The sequence below is a fragment of the Conger conger genome, chromosome 9 (genome assembly GCF_963514075.1).
Source record: "Conger conger chromosome 9, fConCon1.1, whole genome shotgun sequence".
Taxonomy (NCBI): Eukaryota; Metazoa; Chordata; class Actinopteri; order Anguilliformes; family Congridae; genus Conger; species Conger conger.
In genome coordinates, this window is record NC_083768.1 from 6,250,265 (window position 1) to 6,269,088 (window position 18,824).

General features: G+C 46.4%; 3 protein-coding genes and 3 non-coding genes across 9 annotated transcripts in view; 5 read left to right on the forward strand and 1 right to left on the reverse strand.

Annotated features, from left to right (window-relative positions):
• The first annotated feature begins 1,053 nt into the window (after positions 1–1,053).
• LOC133136734 (complement C1q tumor necrosis factor-related protein 3-like) lies at positions 1,054–4,075 on the forward strand. The gene is made up of 3 exons (XM_061254412.1): positions 1,054–1,198; positions 2,880–3,014; positions 3,792–4,075. Exons 1-3 carry the CDS (start codon positions 1,054–1,056, stop codon positions 4,073–4,075), a joined length of 564 nt encoding a protein of 187 aa, XP_061110396.1.
• A 2,784-nt stretch (positions 4,076–6,859) lies between these two features.
• On the reverse strand, positions 6,860–13,313 carry c9h14orf119 (chromosome 9 C14orf119 homolog). Of its 3 annotated transcripts, none has more exons than XM_061253453.1 (3): positions 12,760–13,313; positions 9,092–9,496; positions 6,860–7,512 (listed from the first exon to the last, which is right to left on the reverse strand). In XM_061253453.1, the coding sequence occupies exons 2-3, from the start codon at positions 9,491–9,493 to the stop codon at positions 7,339–7,341; spliced, it is 576 nt and encodes a 191-aa protein (XP_061109437.1). In that variant the 5' UTR covers positions 9,494–9,496; positions 12,760–13,313; the 3' UTR covers positions 6,860–7,338. The 3 variants fall into 3 exon arrangements, with proteins under 3 accessions (XP_061109437.1, XP_061109435.1, XP_061109436.1); XM_061253451.1 differs by lacking the exon at positions 12,760–13,313 and adding an exon at positions 10,685–10,825; XM_061253452.1 differs by lacking the exon at positions 12,760–13,313 and adding an exon at positions 9,645–10,655.
• The window catches only part of acin1a (apoptotic chromatin condensation inducer 1a), a 34,659-nt gene continuing 28,667 nt past the window's right edge, over positions 12,833–18,824 (forward strand). For both annotated transcript variants that reach the window (XM_061253444.1, XM_061253445.1), the window contains exons 1-4: positions 12,833–13,026; positions 16,686–16,751; positions 17,717–17,828; positions 18,372–18,451. In XM_061253444.1, the coding sequence (XP_061109428.1) occupies positions 12,838–13,026; positions 16,686–16,751; positions 17,717–17,828; positions 18,372–18,451 (447 nt within the window). In that variant the 5' untranslated portion in view covers positions 12,833–12,837. The remainder of the gene's footprint in view (positions 13,027–16,685; positions 16,752–17,716; positions 17,829–18,371; positions 18,452–18,824) is intronic.
• Positions 16,134–16,246, forward strand: LOC133138043 (small nucleolar RNA U6-53/MBII-28). The gene has a single exon (XR_009709662.1). It is a non-coding gene; the product is annotated as a small nucleolar RNA U6-53/MBII-28 (small nucleolar RNA).
• Positions 17,209–17,321, forward strand: LOC133138044 (small nucleolar RNA U6-53/MBII-28). The gene has a single exon (XR_009709663.1). It is a non-coding gene; the product is annotated as a small nucleolar RNA U6-53/MBII-28 (small nucleolar RNA).
• On the forward strand, positions 18,154–18,267 carry LOC133138042 (small nucleolar RNA U6-53/MBII-28). The gene has a single exon (XR_009709661.1). It is a non-coding gene; the product is annotated as a small nucleolar RNA U6-53/MBII-28 (small nucleolar RNA).

Below are 18,824 nucleotides of genomic sequence, written 5' to 3' on the forward strand. Positions count from 1 at the left end.
GGCGGGTGGGGAAGGGCAGCGGAGGGAGCGGAGGAGGGTGTTTACATGCCTGAGTGTTTGATATCTCGCTCTCCTACACTGTCCTGGCCTCCTGCTCCTGCTGTGCGGGTCATACAGCCTTGAGCTTTTCCTGTCTTCTGAAGAACTCCTTTCCCTATCACCCCCCCACACACAAACACACACACACACACACACACACACACCCGCTGCCCCCCCCACACAATCACACACACACACACACACACACACCCGCTGCCCCCCCCCCCCCCCCCCACACACACACACACAATCACACACACACACACAGCCTGTCCTCATAGCATCCCTTTATAATGGTCTGAGGCCCCGTCCATGTTCACCATGACATTCAAACACACTCACACACACACACACACACACTCACACACACACACACTCACACTCACACATTCTATTTGCCACCTGCTCACGAACAGAAATCTGCAAAGCTTGTCTGTGTGCGTGTGTGTGTGTGCCTGAGGGCATGTGTGTGTGTGATTGTGTGTGTGAGAGAGTATGTATGTGCTTGGTTGTGAGTGTGTGTGTGTGTGTGTGTGTGTGTGTGTGTGTGCCTGAGGGCGTGTGTGTGTGTGTGAGAGAGTATGTATGTGCTTGGTTCTGAGTGTGTGTGTGTGTGTGTGTGTGTGTGTGTGCGTACAGTATATAAACAGAAGGGAGGAGTGTCTGGTCAGAGTGCTTGGTGAGTGTGCCAGTGTATAGACACGGTGTTGACTGAGTTTTGCTAGTGCAGTGCTCAGTGAGCAGTGTGTTTGGCAGTGCGCAGTGTGTTTGGCAGTGTGCAGTGTGTTTAGCAGTGCGCAGTGTGTTTAGCAGTGTGTTTGGCAGTGCGCAGTGTGTTTGGCAGTGTGCAGTGTGTTTGGCAGTGCGCAGTGTGTTTAGCAGTGTGCAGTGTGTCGGGCAGTGTGCAGTGAGCAGTGTGTTTGGCAGTGCGCAGTGTGTCTGGCAGTGTGCAGTGTGTTTGGCAGTGCGCAGTGTGTTTGGCAGTGTGCAGTGAGCAGTGCGTCTGGCCCCAGGATGGTCAGCGCTGTGCTGTGGGTGCTGCTGTGGGTGCTGGGTGGGTCTGAGGCGCAGAGGAGTCTCCCCTCCTGCCAGCCGGATATCTACGCCCAGCTCAGGGAGCTGCGCACGCAGGTGGAGGCCGTCAGGATCGAGTGTGGAGGTGAGTCCCGCCATTATGACTGAGACTGTCCGCCAGCTGGAGCCGATCACGCCTGGGCTCGGAAACGGTATTTTCCTCCCACTTGTATTGTACGTCGCTCTGAATGAGAGCATCTGCTAAATGCCTGTAATGCACTGTACTGTAACTAAGTGAGAGTCAAAGTGAAGGAGCCAAAATGAAGCATTAAAGTGAACACTGCAAAAAAAAAGACTGTATTTACGAGTGTTTTTCATCTCATAATAAAAACAATTTTATTTTTTATCTCAAGGAGAAAATATTCGCTTGTTTTATGTTTGACAAGTGAAATTTTCTCACCCCATTGGCAGTTTTTTTGTCTCATTTAGCAAAAAAGTAAAAAAAGAAATAATATACATAACATAAGTCTAAACATAAGACTGTTAAGACTGACTTTTTGATTTTTTTGCAGAGAAGGAGTAAAAGTGTTTTTTCAGTTTTGACGTAAGAACTCCCGGAGGCTGAAACCCTTTACTGTCATTCAGCAGAGCAAGTCTTTTATTTTTGTGATTTTGTTTTACTGCTACTTTGAAGTACCTTGTGCTATGTGCTTGAAAGCTGCTATATAAATGAAGCTATTATTATTATTACAATGGGAGTGACCTGCCTGTGCCCTTTAGACTACTTAAGTTTGGCCGCTAACCCATTATACCACACTGCCACCTACAGGACACAGGTGGTGTGGCATTTGCAGGCAGAGAGTACATTTTAGAACACTCGCATTGCATTGGTGCAACGTTACGCATTTATTTATACACCACTTTTCAGTCAAGTCTGTAGCATAAAATGCTTTACTGAAATAAAACGGATAACCCAAATTAAAACACGGACACACCAAGCATAATTTAAAGAGAACAAATTCCCCAAATGTACCCTGAAAGGTAAATACTCTTCTTTTAGGTAGAACTAAGTACATTTCACAAGCTGAAAATGTACTAATTATACTAATAATACTAGTTATTAATCCAATGGCAAGGGGTACATTACTTTGGGTAAGTAACAATTTAGAATCAATTCTGACTGAAAGTCCTGGGTGTGTTGAAGTGTCCCTGAGCAAGATACCTAACCTCAAAAAATGCTCGTGACGAGCTGGTTGGTGCCTCGCATGGCAGCCAATCGCCGGTGGTGTGTGGGTGTGTGTATATGAACAGGTGAATGAGAGGCACCTATTGTACAGTACTTTGGATAAAGGCACTATATGAATGCCAGCCATTTACCATTTACCAAGTCAGTGCAGGCATTGTGATCATACTTCTTAGTCCTTGTAAAATGCTATTTCGATATTTCCGCTATCGAAAAATTTCGCTGTCCTCGACATTTTTGCTATATTTTTGTGATGTTCATTTGTCCTTTCGTGATGTTCCTGTGACTCCTAACGTTAACTGTAACATGCCCAACCCATTTGATTCGTTGCAATGGATTTCTTAGCACATCGACCATTACACCTTGTCTCGCTGTGAAAGAAAATGTGTGTGCTCAGTCAACCTACCCGGCACAAAGAAATAAATAAATAAATTCATAAATATTGTCTGATATTTGCAATTTTGTCACTATGTAAAGCACCTATACAAAAAAGCTCTATACATTGTTCAACACTTCAACTGAATTGAACTCCTTTGAGCCATTTCACGATGTTCTCTCGATGTTCTCTCGATGTTCTCTGCAGACGCCCCGGTCGTGGCCTTCACCGCCTCATTGGTGGATGCAGGACATGGGCACTATGGGCCTTTCAACACCAACGCTGTTTTGGTGTTAAGAAACGTCCTCACGAACAGAGGCAACGCCTACAGCCCAACCACAGGTAAAAAGCGAGCGCGCAGCATCAAAGACATTCTGTGCTGAAGGAGACCCGTTTCACATTGTCCACTTTCTGACCCCAATCAGTACATCCGTGTAAAGAGGTCCAATTTACATTTATCCCTGGGAGTGATGCAATGTATTAGGGAAGTAATGTAATGTGTTATGGGAGTAATGTAATGTGTTAGGGGAGTAATGTAATGTAATGTAATGAAATATGTGTTAGGGGAGTAAAGTAATGTAATGAAATGTAATGTGTTATGGGAGTAATTTAATGTAATGTAATGAAATATAATGTGTTATGGGAGTAATGTAATGTAATGAAATATGTGTTAGGGGAGTAATGTAATGTAATGTGTTAGGGGAGTAATGTAATGAAATGAAATATGTGTTAGGGGAGTAATGTAATGTAATGAAATATGTGTTAGGGGAGTAATGTAATGTAATGTAATATAATGTGTTAGGGGAGTAATGTAATGTAATATGTTAGGTATGTAATGTAATGTACTGTGTTAGGTGGGTAATGTAATGTAATGTAATGTACTGTGTTAGGGGAGTAATGTAATGTAATATGTTAGGTGGGTAATGTAATGTAATGTACTGTGTTATGGGAGTAATGTAATGTAATGTAATATAATGTGTTAGGGGAGTAATGTAATGTAATGTACTGTGTTAGGGGAGTAATGTAATATAATGTACTGTGTTAGGGGAGTAATATAATGTAATATAATGTAATGTAATGTAATATAATGTAATATAACGTGCTGCGGTGTCTCTGCAGGGCTGTTCTCGGCGCCCGTTGCCGGGCTGTACTTCTTCAGCTTCAGCAGCCTCTCCGCGGGGGCACAGCCGTGCGGCGTGGGCCTGTACAGGAACGCGGAGCGCGTGGCGACCGCATGCGACCACTCCGCCCCGGCAACGGCCCACAGCGCCGGCAACGCCGCCGTCCTGTGGCTGAAGGCGGGCGACCGCGTCTCCCTGCAGCTCGGGGCCGGCGCCATGGCCATCGACGACAGCAGCCTCCGCCAAACCACCTTCACCGGCTTCCTGGTCTCCCTCACCTGAGGCCTGGCTCACCTTCTCTATCGTCCTGGTCTCCCTCACCTGAGGCCTCCCTCATCTGAGGCCTGGCTCACCTTCTCTGTCGTCCTGGTCTCCCTCACCTGAGGCCTCCCTCATCTGAGGCCTGGCTCTCCTTCTCTGTCTTCTCTGTCGTCCTGGTCTCCCTCACCTGAGGCCTGGCTCACCTTCTCTGTCGTCCTGGTCTCCCTCACCTGAGGCCTGGCTCACCTTCTCTGTCGTCCTGGTCTCCCTCACCTGAGGCCTGGCTCACCTTCTGTCGTCCTGGTCTCCCTCACCTGAGGCCTGGCTCACCTTCTCTGTCGCCCTGGTCTCCCTCACCTGAGGCCTGGCTCACCTTCTCTATCGTCCTGGTCTCCCTCACCTGAGGCCTGGCTCACCTTCTCTGTCGTCCTGGTCTCCCTCACCTGAGGCCTGGCTCACCTTCTCTGTCGTCCTGGTCTCCCTCACCTGAGGCCTGGCTCTCCTTCTCTGTCGTCCTGGTCTCCTCCACCTGAGGCCTGGCTCTCCTTCTGTCGTCCTGGTCTCCCTCACCTGAGGCCTGGCTCACCTTCTCTGTCGTCCTGGTCTCCTCCACCTGAGGCCTGGCTCACCTTCTCTGTCGCCCTGGTCTCCCTCACCTGAGGCCTGGCTCACCTTCTCTGTCGCCCTGGTCTCCCTCACCTGAGGCCTGGCTCACCTTCTCTATCGTCCTGGTCTCACCTTCTCTGTCGTCCTGGTCTCCCTCACCTGAGGCCTGGCTCATCTTCTCTATCGCCCTGGTCTCCCTCACCTGAGGCCTGGCTCTCCTTCTCTGTCGTCCTGGTCTCCCTCACCTGAGGCCTGGCTCTCCTTCTCCGGCTCCACAGGTCCTGCCGGGGTCCCCAACCTCGGCCTTGGCAGAGCTGCTGGGCTTTTAGCTGTAGCTCAGCACTTCTGCACAGTTATATGGGTTCAAGCAGCATTCGTTTTGGATTCGAATACTTTTTCGGTGCTCGATTGATCTTGCCTGCCGCATTTCAGCCTGCAGCGAGGAGCCGGCGGCTGGGTTTTACACTTTCTGAATCGTTCCATTTGTACCAGTACACCGGGCAGGCTTAAGTCAAGTGCAGAAAAGTATTAGAATCAAAAACAAATACCGTTTGAACCCGGGTCTGCTGTTCACCAGTAGCTCACCACAGCTAGTTTCCTTGGCCCGGATCTGAACCTGTCGCCGATTTTAAGCCGAAAAAACAAAAACCTGTGGTTCTGTCCTCACAAACAGGAAGTCCTGCATAGCTTCCAGAAGTTTCTTCTTCCCGTGAAACCGTTTATCCGCATAACAGACGCTTTGTTCTGGACCCTATTAGCATTAGCACGAGTGGTGTTTTACTCTGTATTCTTTTATACGGCTGAATACACAGTAACCCTGTCCTGGAGTGGACAGGGTTACTGCTAATTGTTATACTGCTACTGCTAATTGTTATGAATTAAACAATATTAAAAAAAAACCTTTGCCACTTTGTACATGCCATTCATTTGATAATTGTAAGTATACCTATATTGCCTTTTTAAAGGGTTTTATATAGATCCATGATATGATATCTTGACATTGACCTTGCATGTACGAGCATTCTGTTTCTGTTCTCCTGGCTCTGTACTCCAGCACCATTGATTTGAAATAATACACTGAATATGAAAGTGCAGACCGTCACCTTGCTAAAAGAAAAAAAACATATCAGCAAGTACCAGCCTCATATACTGGGCCTTAACATTTCCAACCTCAGTCCAGGGGGTTTGGGGAAAGGCAATCTTAACTGAAACAGGTCCATTGGAGCAACTCCAGGGGGTTTGGGGAAAGGCAATCTTAACTGAAACGGGTCCATTGGAGCAACTGTCAAAAACATGGCCGCCTGCCCCCGGGGCGCTGTCGAGAGCAAAACACAGGCGTCTGTCCCAAGGGGGCTGTTGAGGGCGGAAAAAACCCCCCTGCATCGGTCCTTGTTTGAGAGGAGCAGAAGCTCTGGGAGGGGTGGTGGTGGTGGTGGTGGGGGGTGGGGGGGGGGGGTAAAATAACAAGGCACCCACCCTTGAGAAGCCATCATTAGGATGTTTTCTTTTCCCCCCCCCACACAGAGAGCGGTCACTGTGTGGAATAGCTTGTCAGGACATGTAGTGGAGGCCTGATACGGAGCTAGATACTATTTCGCTTTTAGGCAAACTAAGCAGTAGGTCCGGTACAATTCAGTGGCAGGAAAACACTAGCATTGCTGGTCTGTTCTCATCATTAGGTAATGGTTCTATTTTGTTGCCCCATAGAGACTCCTTCTACACAAGCCTTGAACTCACTGACCTGCTCATCCAATATATACTATAGAAGTATATATATATTGTATTATATATTATACATTACACAATTAGGGCTGTTACAATTATAGTCAAGTGAAAACAACCATCTCCTGTAAATGGTTGGCGTTTATATAGCGCCCCTTTATCGAAAGCGCTGTACAACTGACGCTTCTCATTCACCCGTTCATTCACGCACTCACGCTCACACACCAACGGCGATTGGCTGCCATGCACGGCAACCATTTGGGGGTTAGGTGTCTTGCTCAGGGACGACACCCAGGCACCCTGGACTGCCAGACGACTGCTCTTACCACCTGAGCCAATGAGAGGACTGCTCTTACCACCCGAGCCAATGCCGGCCCTCCTGTCTCACCCTCTCCTCTTCACCTCTCACCTCTCGACCTCAAACTCAGTCTGGCAGTCGTGCTGGTTTTTCTTCCAACCGCAATCACAATCCCAGAATTGTATCAAGCCTTTTACTTCGTTAAATTAGGTACTTGTCACATTTAGAGGGAATATCTACCCTCTTAAACCACATTATGTCTGAAATTGCTAAGCCAGCCATGAAGAATAAAAAGTCCCATAATACTGTGCTATACTGCAAATAGTTACATAGAAAGGGTGGGGGGGATGATCAAATGAAAGACCAAGGCCATGAAAACTAACCATTGGGTAGATAATGAAGCATTGAAATAAAATAAAATAAATGATAATGAGGCAAACCTGCATCGTGTTCGTAAGTCGTAAGGGAATTTCTTTGCATTTAATAAAATAAAAATAAAAAATAAAAAAAACAGTTCTGATCACAGTCCGTCAGAAAACTCAAACTAAGGTAAACTGGTTGAAACAGACACCAGCCCGCAGACCAGACCGGACCGGACCAGACCGGACCTCCGGAACCGGGCCTCCAGGACCGGGCCTCCTCTCTCGGGGTGCTCCCCTCACTGCCGCCCCGCGGTCCCCGCCACGCCCCGGTAGAAGTGGGCGGTGAAGATGGGGTCGCGGTCCTCCAGGGCCTGCAGGAAGCTGTTCCGCTCCGCCTCGCTCCACGACTCGAACCACTGCGACCACAGACGCAGCTGACACTCGAAGATGTTGGGCGGGCGATCCTGCACCTGGGCCAAGGGGGCGGGAGCGGCGGTAAAGGACCAATCGGAGAGCCTGTCAGTCTAGATTGACAGGCACTCTTCCCAATCGCTTATTTTCCCGCCTCCTATCTCCTGACCGGGAAATCGATCGCGGTCCGCCATCTTTAAGGAACTCCCAACCCGTTAAATGCTCCTTTAAGAACTAGAAGCTTGAAGTTAGGAGACTCCCAAACTTTTCTTGAGCAAGAATACATGAGCGCAGCCTTTGTAGAAGTATTTTTTCAGAATGCGTGATATACACTCACTGAGCACTTTATTAGGGATTTTAGTCTTTTTAAAAATATTTTTTTTTACCTATTGGTCATCTGCTGCTGTAGTCTATCCACTTAAGAGGTTTGACAGGCTGTGTGTTCAGAGATGCTCTTCTGCATGCCACTGCTGTAATGTGTGGTTATTTGTGTTACTGTCACCTTCCTGTCAGCTTCGACCAGTCTTATCTGACCTCTCTCATTAACAACGCATTTCTGCCCACAGAACTGCAGCTCACTGGATGTTTTTTTTTATACCATTCTATGCAAACGCTAGAGACTGTCGTCCGTGAAAATCGCAGGAAATCAGCAGTTTTTGAGACACTCTGGCACCAATAATCATTCCACGGTTAAAGTCACTTAGATCACATTTCTTGATGGGGATGGGCAATGTCAGAATGGGGAATAAATGACAAAAAAGAGTGGCGGATAAAATATCTGAATTAACAAACTGGTTTACAGGTCTGCCTAATAGAGTGCTCAATGAGGGTACAAAGGATCCACCTCTCCCCATCGGCCATGCAAATGCCGTGTCTGTAACTGATGCAGCTTCAAACTTCCAAAATTTCAAGAACATAGCAAGGACACACTGTTTGCCTAATTCACATTTTATTGATTTACCAGTCTTCCCTTCCTTTTCCCACCTCTTTTACAGGGTCAAGAAAAAGCAAATAAAGATATAAAGTAAAAATATATATATATTTAATATATATATATATATATATATATATATATAATTTTTTTTTTTTTTTTTTCGATTGGTAGTTAGAGTGCAGGGATTCCTGTTTCAGTCCCTTTCGCAGTGAGTCTAGTTCAGGGGTCCTAACCCTACCCTGGTCCTGGAGAGCCACATTGTGTGCTGGCTTTTGTTGTTATTCAGCACTTAATTGATCAATGAAGGCAGTCGATTACACAGTTATCTCACCTCACCTTTGTTCTTCGGTCTGAACCGGTCGCTGATTTCAACGTGATAAGAAAAACCAGCCACACCCTGCGGCTCTCCAGGACAAGGGTTTGCTGGCCCCTGGTCGAATTAGTGTTCAGCATACCAGCAGTGTGTTGAGCTGCGTTTCAGGACCTGCACTGCGTTCTTTTCGTGTCGAGTACCTGCACTGTGTTCAGTTGGTGCTTATTACCTGCAGTTTGCGTTCAGTTGATATTTATTACCTCCACCGTGTTCAGTTGGTTGTGTACTCTGTTAAGCTGGTGTTTAGTACCTGCAGTTTGTGTTCAGTTGGAGTTTAGCACCAGCACTGTGTGCAGTTGGTCCTGTACTGTGTTCAGTCGGTGCCAAGTACCTGCAGTGTGTTGAGCTGCTCCAGTAGGGTGCAGACCTTCCCCGGCACAGCCTTGGAGAGCAGGTCCTGCAGGAAGCGCTCCCTCTGGGGGACCCCCCAGCCCTGGAACCAGCTCAGGACACACCTCTGCTCCTGCATGGTCACGTAGGAAAGCGGCATGGGCCCGGCCTCCACCCCGAGACCCGCGGAGCTGCAGGACAAGTCCTCCAGGCTAGGGGGCGCTGTTACTTTTGGCACGGAGGGGAACTGGGCCAGGCTGGTGGGGGCCGTGGCGACGGGCTGCAATTCGGCGCGAGGCTGTGCCAGGCACGCGTAGGACAGGTCCTCCATGGCAGAGGGCAAAGTTTGTGGAGAGGGAGGCCTCCGGCCAGGTCCCTGCAGGGTGTGAGAGAACCAAGACATCCTCTGCAGGGGAGAGGGCGAGAGGGCGAGACTGAAAATGGTACATTGAGATGTGGAGTGCAAATCAAACCGAAATCAGAACAGGGTCCTTCAACGCTCACCCACTGAGTGGGTAGGGAGGAAGCTCAAGTTGCAAGCGGTTTTCACTCACAAGCGGTTCTGGTTATGGTCTTGTTAGCACATGGAGGACTCTCCTTCAATGGTGACGATGTCTGTCCCAATGCCCCCCGCCCCCCCCCCCAAACAGTCTGGGACCACCCTGTTACACTTGAATAAACAAGCGCTAATGGCTGCGTTTGATGGGCTGTCAGTCTTTTTGTGCACTGAGCTTTCAGAATCTAGACCGTCGTATCTTCCCCAATTCACGGGCTGTCCAGATACAAAGACCCAACGGCCTGTCTGTTCGTCAATGTGTTTTAATGCAAATGTTTCAATGCAAATGCAAATGTTCAATTTAACTGCAGCTAACTATCTTGCTAGCTACATTATTATGACCAGCGCAAGAATAGATACGAATACGATACGATCGTATTCTGAATATTCCAATTAGTCCCTAATGTAATCTAATCTAGTCTCTCGCTATTATTCGGAAGAGTTTCGTATGATTTAATCCGTCAAACGAGAATCAACCGTGAGTTATCAAACGGTAGTTAAGGATTTGAGATGGATGTGTCGGATGGTTGGATGTGAATCGGTAGCAAGCTGAAAACAAAATTCGGTGGAAAAGATGGGCAGAGCTGACGTTGCGCTACCTAACTAGGTAGCAACTAGCGAGAGCACAGGTTAGCTAGCTTTCGGCTAATTAATCTACAAGCAAGCTGATCTAAGAAGCAGATAGCTATCTTAACGAAACCAAGTCATATTATTTAGCAACATAGTTTTCGACGAACTAAAAACGACAAATTGCAAGCTACTAAATGTATGTAACGTTACATTACCGCCGATTTGGAAAGCGTTTTTTTAACACGCTAGCTAACAATTGACGTTACTTTTCAGTAAGCTTAGTAAGTATAGCTAGCCCAATCGACCCGTTGCCTAACGTTTACTTCCTGGTAACGTTGTTGATTAGCTAGGCTATTATTTACACGATATAGCTAATACGGCAGCGTTAATGACACAGTAGGCAGCCAAATCCTATATATGGTGTTATCCTATCGCAAGCTTGAACTATTTGGTTCATTCTGTTCTCACCTTTCACCTCGATGTATGTCACCTTTTCCCTATTATTGCCATTTTGATTGCTAGCTAACGGAGGAGCGTCTTGTTGATTCAACCTCCACAACTTCCGGTGTGAAATCGACGACAGATTCTAATGGCGTGCTTTTGGACGTGAACTGAAATAAAGTGGACTGGTCAAGAAGGCCAAAACTAGCTAGTGTTGTCATTAGACGATTTATTTTCTGCGTAGATACACTGAACTTTCTGTTTCAGTAATACAGAATGTACGGCATATTTGAAAAAAATCTGTGAATACGCCATGGCTAGGACTATTTATATGGAGGAACATGTCGAGGCTCGCTCACGTGATTATGCCCAGTGCGCTTGACGAAATGAGCAGAGCTTTTAGTAAAACAAAAAAAACCCCAAAAAACCCAATGGAAATTACTTTCAAAACATCCTTAAACCTCTAGAGAGCAGTGTAGCCCTCATTTGTGGTTACATTATCTCAGGAGCGTTATGAAGAACAAACCGTTACATTATTTTTCTCTTGTATGAAGTTATACTTATCTTGTTCTATTTCATAACTCATAATATTTTGCTAGAGCCCATTGTCTGATTGTGGTATGATTCATCTGCTAGGTTGTCTACAGATGGGCATTCATAAATCTAGTAATTAAACAGTTATTCCATTAAATTGTGTGTCAAAGATCATTATATTGCTCTCCATGTGCTGCCCCTATCTTGTGTTTTACCATTTGATTGGATTTTAAGTCATTTTATTGTGTTATTTTGATGGGGTGTTATGTTACTGCTGTAAAGCACTATGTTGTATGCTTCAATAATAATAATAATAATAATAATAATAATAATACATCAAAGCAGACTAAATATACAAATACTCTTTTCCTTGAATTTTATCTTACCACTACCCACGTGATTTGTTCAGTTCTTAATGTATTATGATTTACAGTGAACTTTCCTTTCCACGGGCATCATCAAGATGGTAAATAGTTGGAATTTATATAGCCTGTATCCAAAGCACTGTACAATTGATGCTTCTCATTCACCCATTCATACACACACTTACACATCAACAGCAATTGGCTGCCATGCAAGGCACCAACCAGCTCGTCAGGAGCATTTGGGGGTTAGGTGTCTTGCTCAGGGACACTTCGACACACCCAGGGCGGGATCGAATCGGCAACCATCTGACTGCCAGACGACTGCTCTTACCTCCTGAACCAATGTCACCCCTGCCAAAGGTAACGTTTTAATCGGGTGACTTTCATACAGTGCTTGGGGAGTGCTGGTACCATTGCTGTTATAACTTATGCATGGATGCACTTCTGTTCTCTGGATAAGAGTGCTGAATGTAGTTTAATATTATAACAACAGAACCTGCCATTTTGTGAAGCCGTGTTTTTGGAAAACAAAATGGTTGCCCTTTATATCTCCCTAACATTTATTTGGCTTTAACTGTTACCTGTCTCCCTGGCAGTGGGTCCAGTATATAAAGTATACTAAAGACTCGGCTTGAATGCATGCTTCTGTTGTACAGCATTTTGTTTAAACAAATGCTCAAGTGTGGAACATTTGTTGGACTTATGCTCTCTTGCACTGCAAGTCCCATCTTTTTTGGGGGGGATTTGAGATTTCTTCCCGTCACTTGAGCTTTTTTCTCACCAGTAGGGATTTGTTTACCCATGCCATTTGGGGGCTTATGGCTGGTATTTGTTCTTTCATTCTGTTACACTGTAATGATTGAATTGGATATGGGCATCTAATTAATGGAATGCAATGTAAATGTAAAACATTCCCTCAAGCTTTCTCTTATTCTCTATCTCCTGCCAATGAAGTTTATAGCCTTCTTCATCTGCAGTCTGCTCAAACCTTGACCTCATTCAATTCAGTTGTAATATTTTCCGACTGGCTTAATGGTTTTAATTTTTTCTTATGCGTGGTTGCATTGTCCCTGGTGTTGCCTTATTTTGTCTTTACGCGTAATATGTATTAAAATATATATATCTACAGCGTGATTTGTGCATCAGTAATCTAGTTTAGATCATTTAAAATAGTAGGGCTACTGTAAATAACTGTATGCTTACAGATCTTATCGCGGTACAGCAAGCGTCAGTCAGCGTTTCTCCTCCCCTTCCGGATATCGCCGAACTGTGACGTCAGCGATGGAAGGCGTTGCAGCGACCGGAGTTGGAGAGAGAGCGAAGGGAAGCAAGATGGCGGACCTCGAAGACGTTACGCTAGACGGGAGGCCGCTTCATTCGCTCCGTGTGGCGGATTTAAAAACCGCTCTGGAGCAACGCGGCCTCCCTAAAAGCGGGCAAAAGAATGCCCTAATCAAGCGACTGAAAGGGGTAAGTTTAACTTGGGTTTTCGGTCTGAAAAAGAAGTTCGGGTTTAGTCTGCGGCAGCTAGACCGTGAGGCTAAAGAGGCCGACTGTCGGTGGTTTGGAAGCGGGGGTGCTTACTCGGTCTGCACAGCTTGTGAGTATGGGTGCGCGGGAAAGGACTGGTTATGATGGTGGTCTTTGCAGATTAGTTTCGGAAACTGCGAGTTTAGTGCTTTGCGTTGTGTAAAGTTGTAGTGCTGCGCCAGTCGAGAATATCAGGCCTAGTGAAGTCGAGCTTGCTTGCTCGCTAGTGTGTTTATGTGAGTCGGTGTCTTAGTTTTTCGAGTAGTCAGCGGGCCCGCGCTTTGTGTGTTCGTGTGTGCACGAAGGGGGTGGGGGGAAGATGGGGGCGCGCATGCTCTTGGTATGTTAACGGATACGCGCGGGACTGGGATAGGAGGCCGGGAAGGAAAGTGCTTTTTTTCTTCAACAAGGGGTCCGGGGGCGCGCTAAGCGCGTCTACGAAACCGATCCGTCATTAAATTGTGTAAACACCGACGTTGCAATATTTTAAGGCGCGAATAACAGAATCGATAATTTCGTATAAGTTCGGTTATCTGTCGAGGCCCAAACGTGTCACGTTATGGTTTTCCTTTTGAGTGAAGACGTCGCTAGTTCCCATACTTGTTGGTATCAAATCAGATTCCAAGTAACGAATGTTCTCTAGCTCGCTGTAGTTTTATTGCAAAGCACACCATTGTCTCTGTTGAATATATTTTCGTTACATTGGAACGATTATAGATCACGAACTATTCCAGATGGTATTATCACGATAGTATTATGCATTTTTAAAAGAAGTTAACGTTAGCTAAATACGCCTTTCTTGTTTCTTGTCCAATACTTTTATAATTGACATGTGTACATGAGGGTGGTCGCATTACTAGCTTGCTAGCTAGCTAGCTAACAAACACTGTCAATCAGGGCAGCAGGTAGCTAATTCAGATTTTCTTAACGTTACACTGGAAAGTAGCTATCGTTATTGTTGGTACAAACCATATACTCTCTCTAAATCCAGAAATCTTTTTATTTTATTTTAAATCTAACAAAAACGGATGTTTCCACGGAAACCTGAATTTTAGTTAGTGATGTCCTTACTAAACATTTTTTTGTTTTTTTTGTTGTTTCTTTGCAATATACACATTTTCTCCGAATTATACAAAGTTTCTCCTCAAAAGATTTCACGAACATTTCTGCATTTTGGTCCAACCTTTTCTGTTCCTAGAACTGGTTCCACTATCGCAGACCAGTTAATGGCAGTCATTTATACTAGAGTAGGTTTTATGGGATATCTTTTAAAAAAATTAGATCTCCTCTGCAACTCCGTTGCTTTCAATTACCAGTAGTGATGATTACATCAGCTTTAGAATCTTCCGTTTACTACATTCTACTCGCATATTTGTGATCTCGCGACTCAAAAGGTTAGTGGACCGAGTGAAACCGCGGTTGCTACATTCGCACTGTGCAGTTTTTGGGCATTGTTTTCAATCACCCTGGGCCTTTCAGAAAGCGCGTGCTGAATTTGTCCTGAACTTTATGTGCTCTGTGGTTTTTCTAGCTATTAATTAATTGCAATGTTATTTAATCAGTTTTATTTTTAAATGCAGTTAAAAAACGTTTCTCTCTATTGCCCCCTGAAACGAGTGTTGAGTGCGAAACCTACATGTTACATTATGGCGTATAGCTGGTGTTCCTGGTGTGTAGCTGTGAAGAATTACTTGAACCCAGCAGTTGGAAACTACCCTTGACCACTTGACAGGTGTTTGAGAGAGACCGCCCTTGTGTCCACTGTAAATGACAGACGGTGGTAAGTGTTCGCGGTGAGGTGCAGCAGTTCTGGCTTGGTCTTTCTCTCTCTCTCTGCGTCTCCCGCTTTCTCTCACACTTTTACGCCGAGTAGATTCTGCACGAGGCCGTCTTGCTGCCATTTTAGCCCCATTCTAATGTGGAAAGTGGGAGGACTCTGCAAATATTTAACTAGTGTCTAGTGTGTGTGCGCGCAACGTGTGTTCATGTTGAAAGGTGCTTCTTGCACACAAGCATGCGAGTAAGTGAGGGTGCGTGAGTTGGAAAGGGTGTACGACGGTTCTGTGCAAAAGTCTTAGGCACCCTAAATTTCTTCGGATGTCTATTTTGTTTATTAGATGTTTATGTATATTTTTTGGTTTTAATTCAGCATTAGTGTGTCAGTAGAAATAGCAGTAGGGAGGGAAGTAGCGATTTTGAGATTTCCAAACATTAATTTCCCCCGAAAAATTAAAGATTACAGAGAATTTGATTGAGGCTGTCTGTGATTAAATGGGGAAACTGAAGCAAGCAAGACAGCCAGAAGTCTGCAGAAAACCTTTTTCAAATATGTGTGGAATAACCTGCCAGCCATTATTATTATTATAATTATTATAATAATTATTTTTTTTGATAGTGTACCTAAGAATAGTGTACCATAAGAGAATGCAGTTTTAAAGGCAAAGGGTGGTCAAAACAAATATTGGTTTGGTTTTAACTGTTAATTTCATTAGTTGTTCAAGCATCTTCAATTTTCGGAGCTAGCTGTGGCCTGTGTTTGGGTCATGGTTCCTCGGGGGCCAAGAAGTGCTGGTTCTCCGCCCTCCCTTTATCCGGAAGTCAGTGTGAAGACGCTCTGGGCAATTGGTAGTGGGCTAATTGTGCAGTTGATTACTTGGGGAGAAAAGAAAACCAGGGTCAGATTTGAGTCTCTGTGCCCTAGATACTTTTGGCACATTTGCAATCACAACCAAAGTGCATTTACATTTTCCTGTCAAGTTTTTTATTTTTCATTTGGCAGTTTAGCAGATGCTAGAGAAGCTTGTACAACATTTAAAAAAAATGTTTTTAATCCTATCCATTGTGTACAGCTGAATTACTCTGAAACCTCTGAGTTACCGTACCATCACTACGCTGTGGTCCCGTTTCAGCACTTGCAGAAAGTCTAGAATTTTATGACCATGTATCAAAACGTCAATCTTCTGGTGTGTGTAAATCAACAGGCCAGTTTAGTTTCTCCTGTGTGTGTGTGTGTGTGCGCGTGTGCGCGTGTGTGCTTGTATGCATGTCTCCAATGATGAGCCTGCCATGCTAATACTGATGCACCAGGCTGGACCGCGTGTCTGTCTGGGTGTAAGTGAGTTCAGCTCACCTCTCACACTGACGGTGTGCGCTGAGGAGATCTAATCCCCCACCCATGAACGGTTAATATCTCAACCGTGCAATATCGCTATGCTATTATGTGCCCTGAAAAAGGTTGCTACATTGAAACGACAACAACGGTCGTATTCCGCCAGCCACCACTCAAATTTTATAGTTGTAGTTTAAATTTAGCAACTCGTTAGCAACTTGCCTTTTTAAAGCATGTAACCGCTTCGAAGTTCACAGTTGTGGTATTACAGGTTATAATGGAGAACAAAATGTGAAACTCTTGCACGGACGTTGACCACAGACCTTCTATTCTGCAGAGAAGAAAGCTATGATGATCGACTCTTATCTGATCTTGGATTGTGCTGTAGGATGCAGGTGTTGGGTCATATTTAAAGCAGAGCGTTTCGGATTGGATCGGGTGTTGGGTTGGTCTTGGGTCATATTTAAAATCTTGCATTTCTATGTTTCAGGCTCTGATGTTGGAAAACCTGCAGAGAACCTCTACCGCTCACATTGGACTGCAGCCAAACTCCCAGGTGAGAAGCAGTGTGCAGAAGTGAAGTGTGTGTGTGTGTGCCTGTGTGTGTGCCTGTGTGTGTGCCTGTGTGTGTGCGCCTGTGTGTGCGCCTGTGTGTGCGCCTGTGTGTGCGCCTGTGTGTGTGTGCCTGTGTGTGTGCCTGTGTGTGTGCCTGTGTGTGTGCCTGTGTGTGTGCCTGTGTGTGTGTGTGCCTGTGTGTGTGCCTGTGTGTGTGTGCCTGTGTGTGTGTGCCTGTGTGTGTGCCTGTGTGTGTGTGCCTGTGTGTGTGTGCCTGTGTGTGTGTGCCTGTGTGTGTGTGCCTGTGTGTGTGTGCCTGTGTGTGTGTGCCTGTGTGTGTGCCTGTGTGCCTGTGTGCCTGTGTGCCTGTGTGTGCCTGTGTGTGCCTGTGTGTGCCTGTGTGTGCCTGTGTGTGCCTGTGTGTGTCTGTCTGTGTCTGTGTGTCTGTGTGTGCATGTCTCCAGTGATGAGCCTGCCATGCTAATACTGATGCACCAGGCTGGACCGCGTGTCTGTCTGGGTGTAAGTGAGTTCAGCTCACCTCTCACACCGACAGTGTGCGCTGAGGAGATCAAACGTGCTTTTCTGCATACCTGAGCCACGCCGGCTCGCAGATTAAGAATAATGTGCGTTTCCGTTTCCGTTTCCGTCAACTGACGATCCTTCGGTCGGTCACGGTTTTCGACATTTTGTGTGAGTGTGAGAGAAGAAGCGGCTTTCTGAAAGGTGTGTGTGTGTGTGTGTGTGTGTGTGTGTGTATGCGTGTGCGCGAGGGCGGTGTTCGTGTGTGTCTCAGATTGGGAATAGCCACCCGGAGCGTCGTGTGTGTGTGTGTGTGGGGTACGTCTGCGCTTTTGTGTCACGTTGGGAGCGCAGATCTCTGCAGGCCGCGTGCGTGTACACGCATGCGCGTGTTTTTGTGTGTGATATTGGGGGCAGGTTTGTAAAGCGCTGTGGGTGTTGCAGATCGGGGAGGAGATGAGTCAGAACAGCTTCATAAAGCAGTACCTGGCCAAGCAGCAGGAGCTCCTGAGACAGAGGCTGGAGAGAGAGGCGAGGGAGGCAGCCGAGGCTGACGGTAAGAATTCGACTACGCACCCCTTTCACCCCGACTACGCACCCCTTTCACCCCGACTACGCACCCCTTTCACCCCGACTACGCCCCCCTTTCACCCCCCTTTCACCCCTGACTACGCACCCCTTTCCCCCCCCGACTACGCCCCCCCCCTTCACCTCCCTGACTACGCACCCCTTTCCCCCCCCGACCACGCACCCCTTTACCCCCCCGACTACGCCCCTCTTTCCTCTTTCCCGACTGCTTACAACCGGTCCCCTCAACTCTTGCCTTACTGGGGTGTGTGTAAGTGTGCGTGCCGGTGTAGTGGCTGCAGCTGTGTATGTGTCTCCAGTGATGAGCTTGCCATGCTAATACTGATGCACCAGGCACGGCCGCGTGTCTGTCTGGGTGTAAGTGAGTTAATTTCGCCTTCTCACACTGACGGTGTGCGCTGAGGAGAACACAATTCATGACCACAAGTGGGTTGGTGATTAGCGTCCGTTGAGACTCCCGGAGCATGTGCGTGACCTCTGACCTCTGACCTCTTGCGTCTGTTTCTCTTAGACATGGACAGCCCCGTAGGCCCTGACCAGGAGGACCACTCTGACGCTAACGATGGAACTTCCTGTCCCCAACCAGGCCAGGTGAGAACCCTTTGCTCCCGAAACAAGCCGCAGTTCAAATCCCACAGTGGGGTAAAGAAAAAGTGATATTTCTCACTTATGGAGATCATTTGGAAGTGTGTTGCGGTAAACAAACACCAGTTGTTTGTTGTTCCACTGTATGGGGTGCTGCAGGACAGGGGGCCTGTGTTTTTGGTAGTGTAGAAAATTAGTCTAGGGGTGGCCTGTAGCATAGTGGTTAAGGTATGACTACTATAGGTATTACCCTTAATCCTGCATTGCTCCTGCTTAGTCTAATCAACTGTAAGTCGCTTTGGATAAAAGCGTCTTCCAAATGCCATTAATGTAATGTAATGTAGTCTATGGTCAGGTGTCACTTCAGAGAGTGTGATTT

Bases quoted from the DNA above. Each gene is read 5' to 3' on its own strand.
- LOC133136734 (XM_061254412.1), top strand. From the start codon at position 1,054: ATGGTCAGCGCTGTGCTGTGGGTGCTGCTGTGGGTGCTGGGTGGGTCT. The intron at 1,199-2,879 runs GTGAGTCCCGCC...TGTTCTCTGCAG, and splicing joins CGTCAGGATCGAGTGTGGAG to ACGCCCCGGTCGTGGCCTTC. The intron at 3,015-3,791 runs GTAAAAAGCGAG...GTGTCTCTGCAG, and splicing joins CGCCTACAGCCCAACCACAG to GGCTGTTCTCGGCGCCCGTT.
- c9h14orf119 (XM_061253453.1), bottom strand. From the start codon at position 9,493: ATGTCTTGGTTCTCTCACACCCTGCAGGGACCTGGCCGGAGGCCTCCC. The intron at 7,513-9,091 runs GTACTTGGCACC...CCCTTGGCCCAG, and splicing joins AGCAGCTCAACACACTGCAG to GTGCAGGATCGCCCGCCCAA.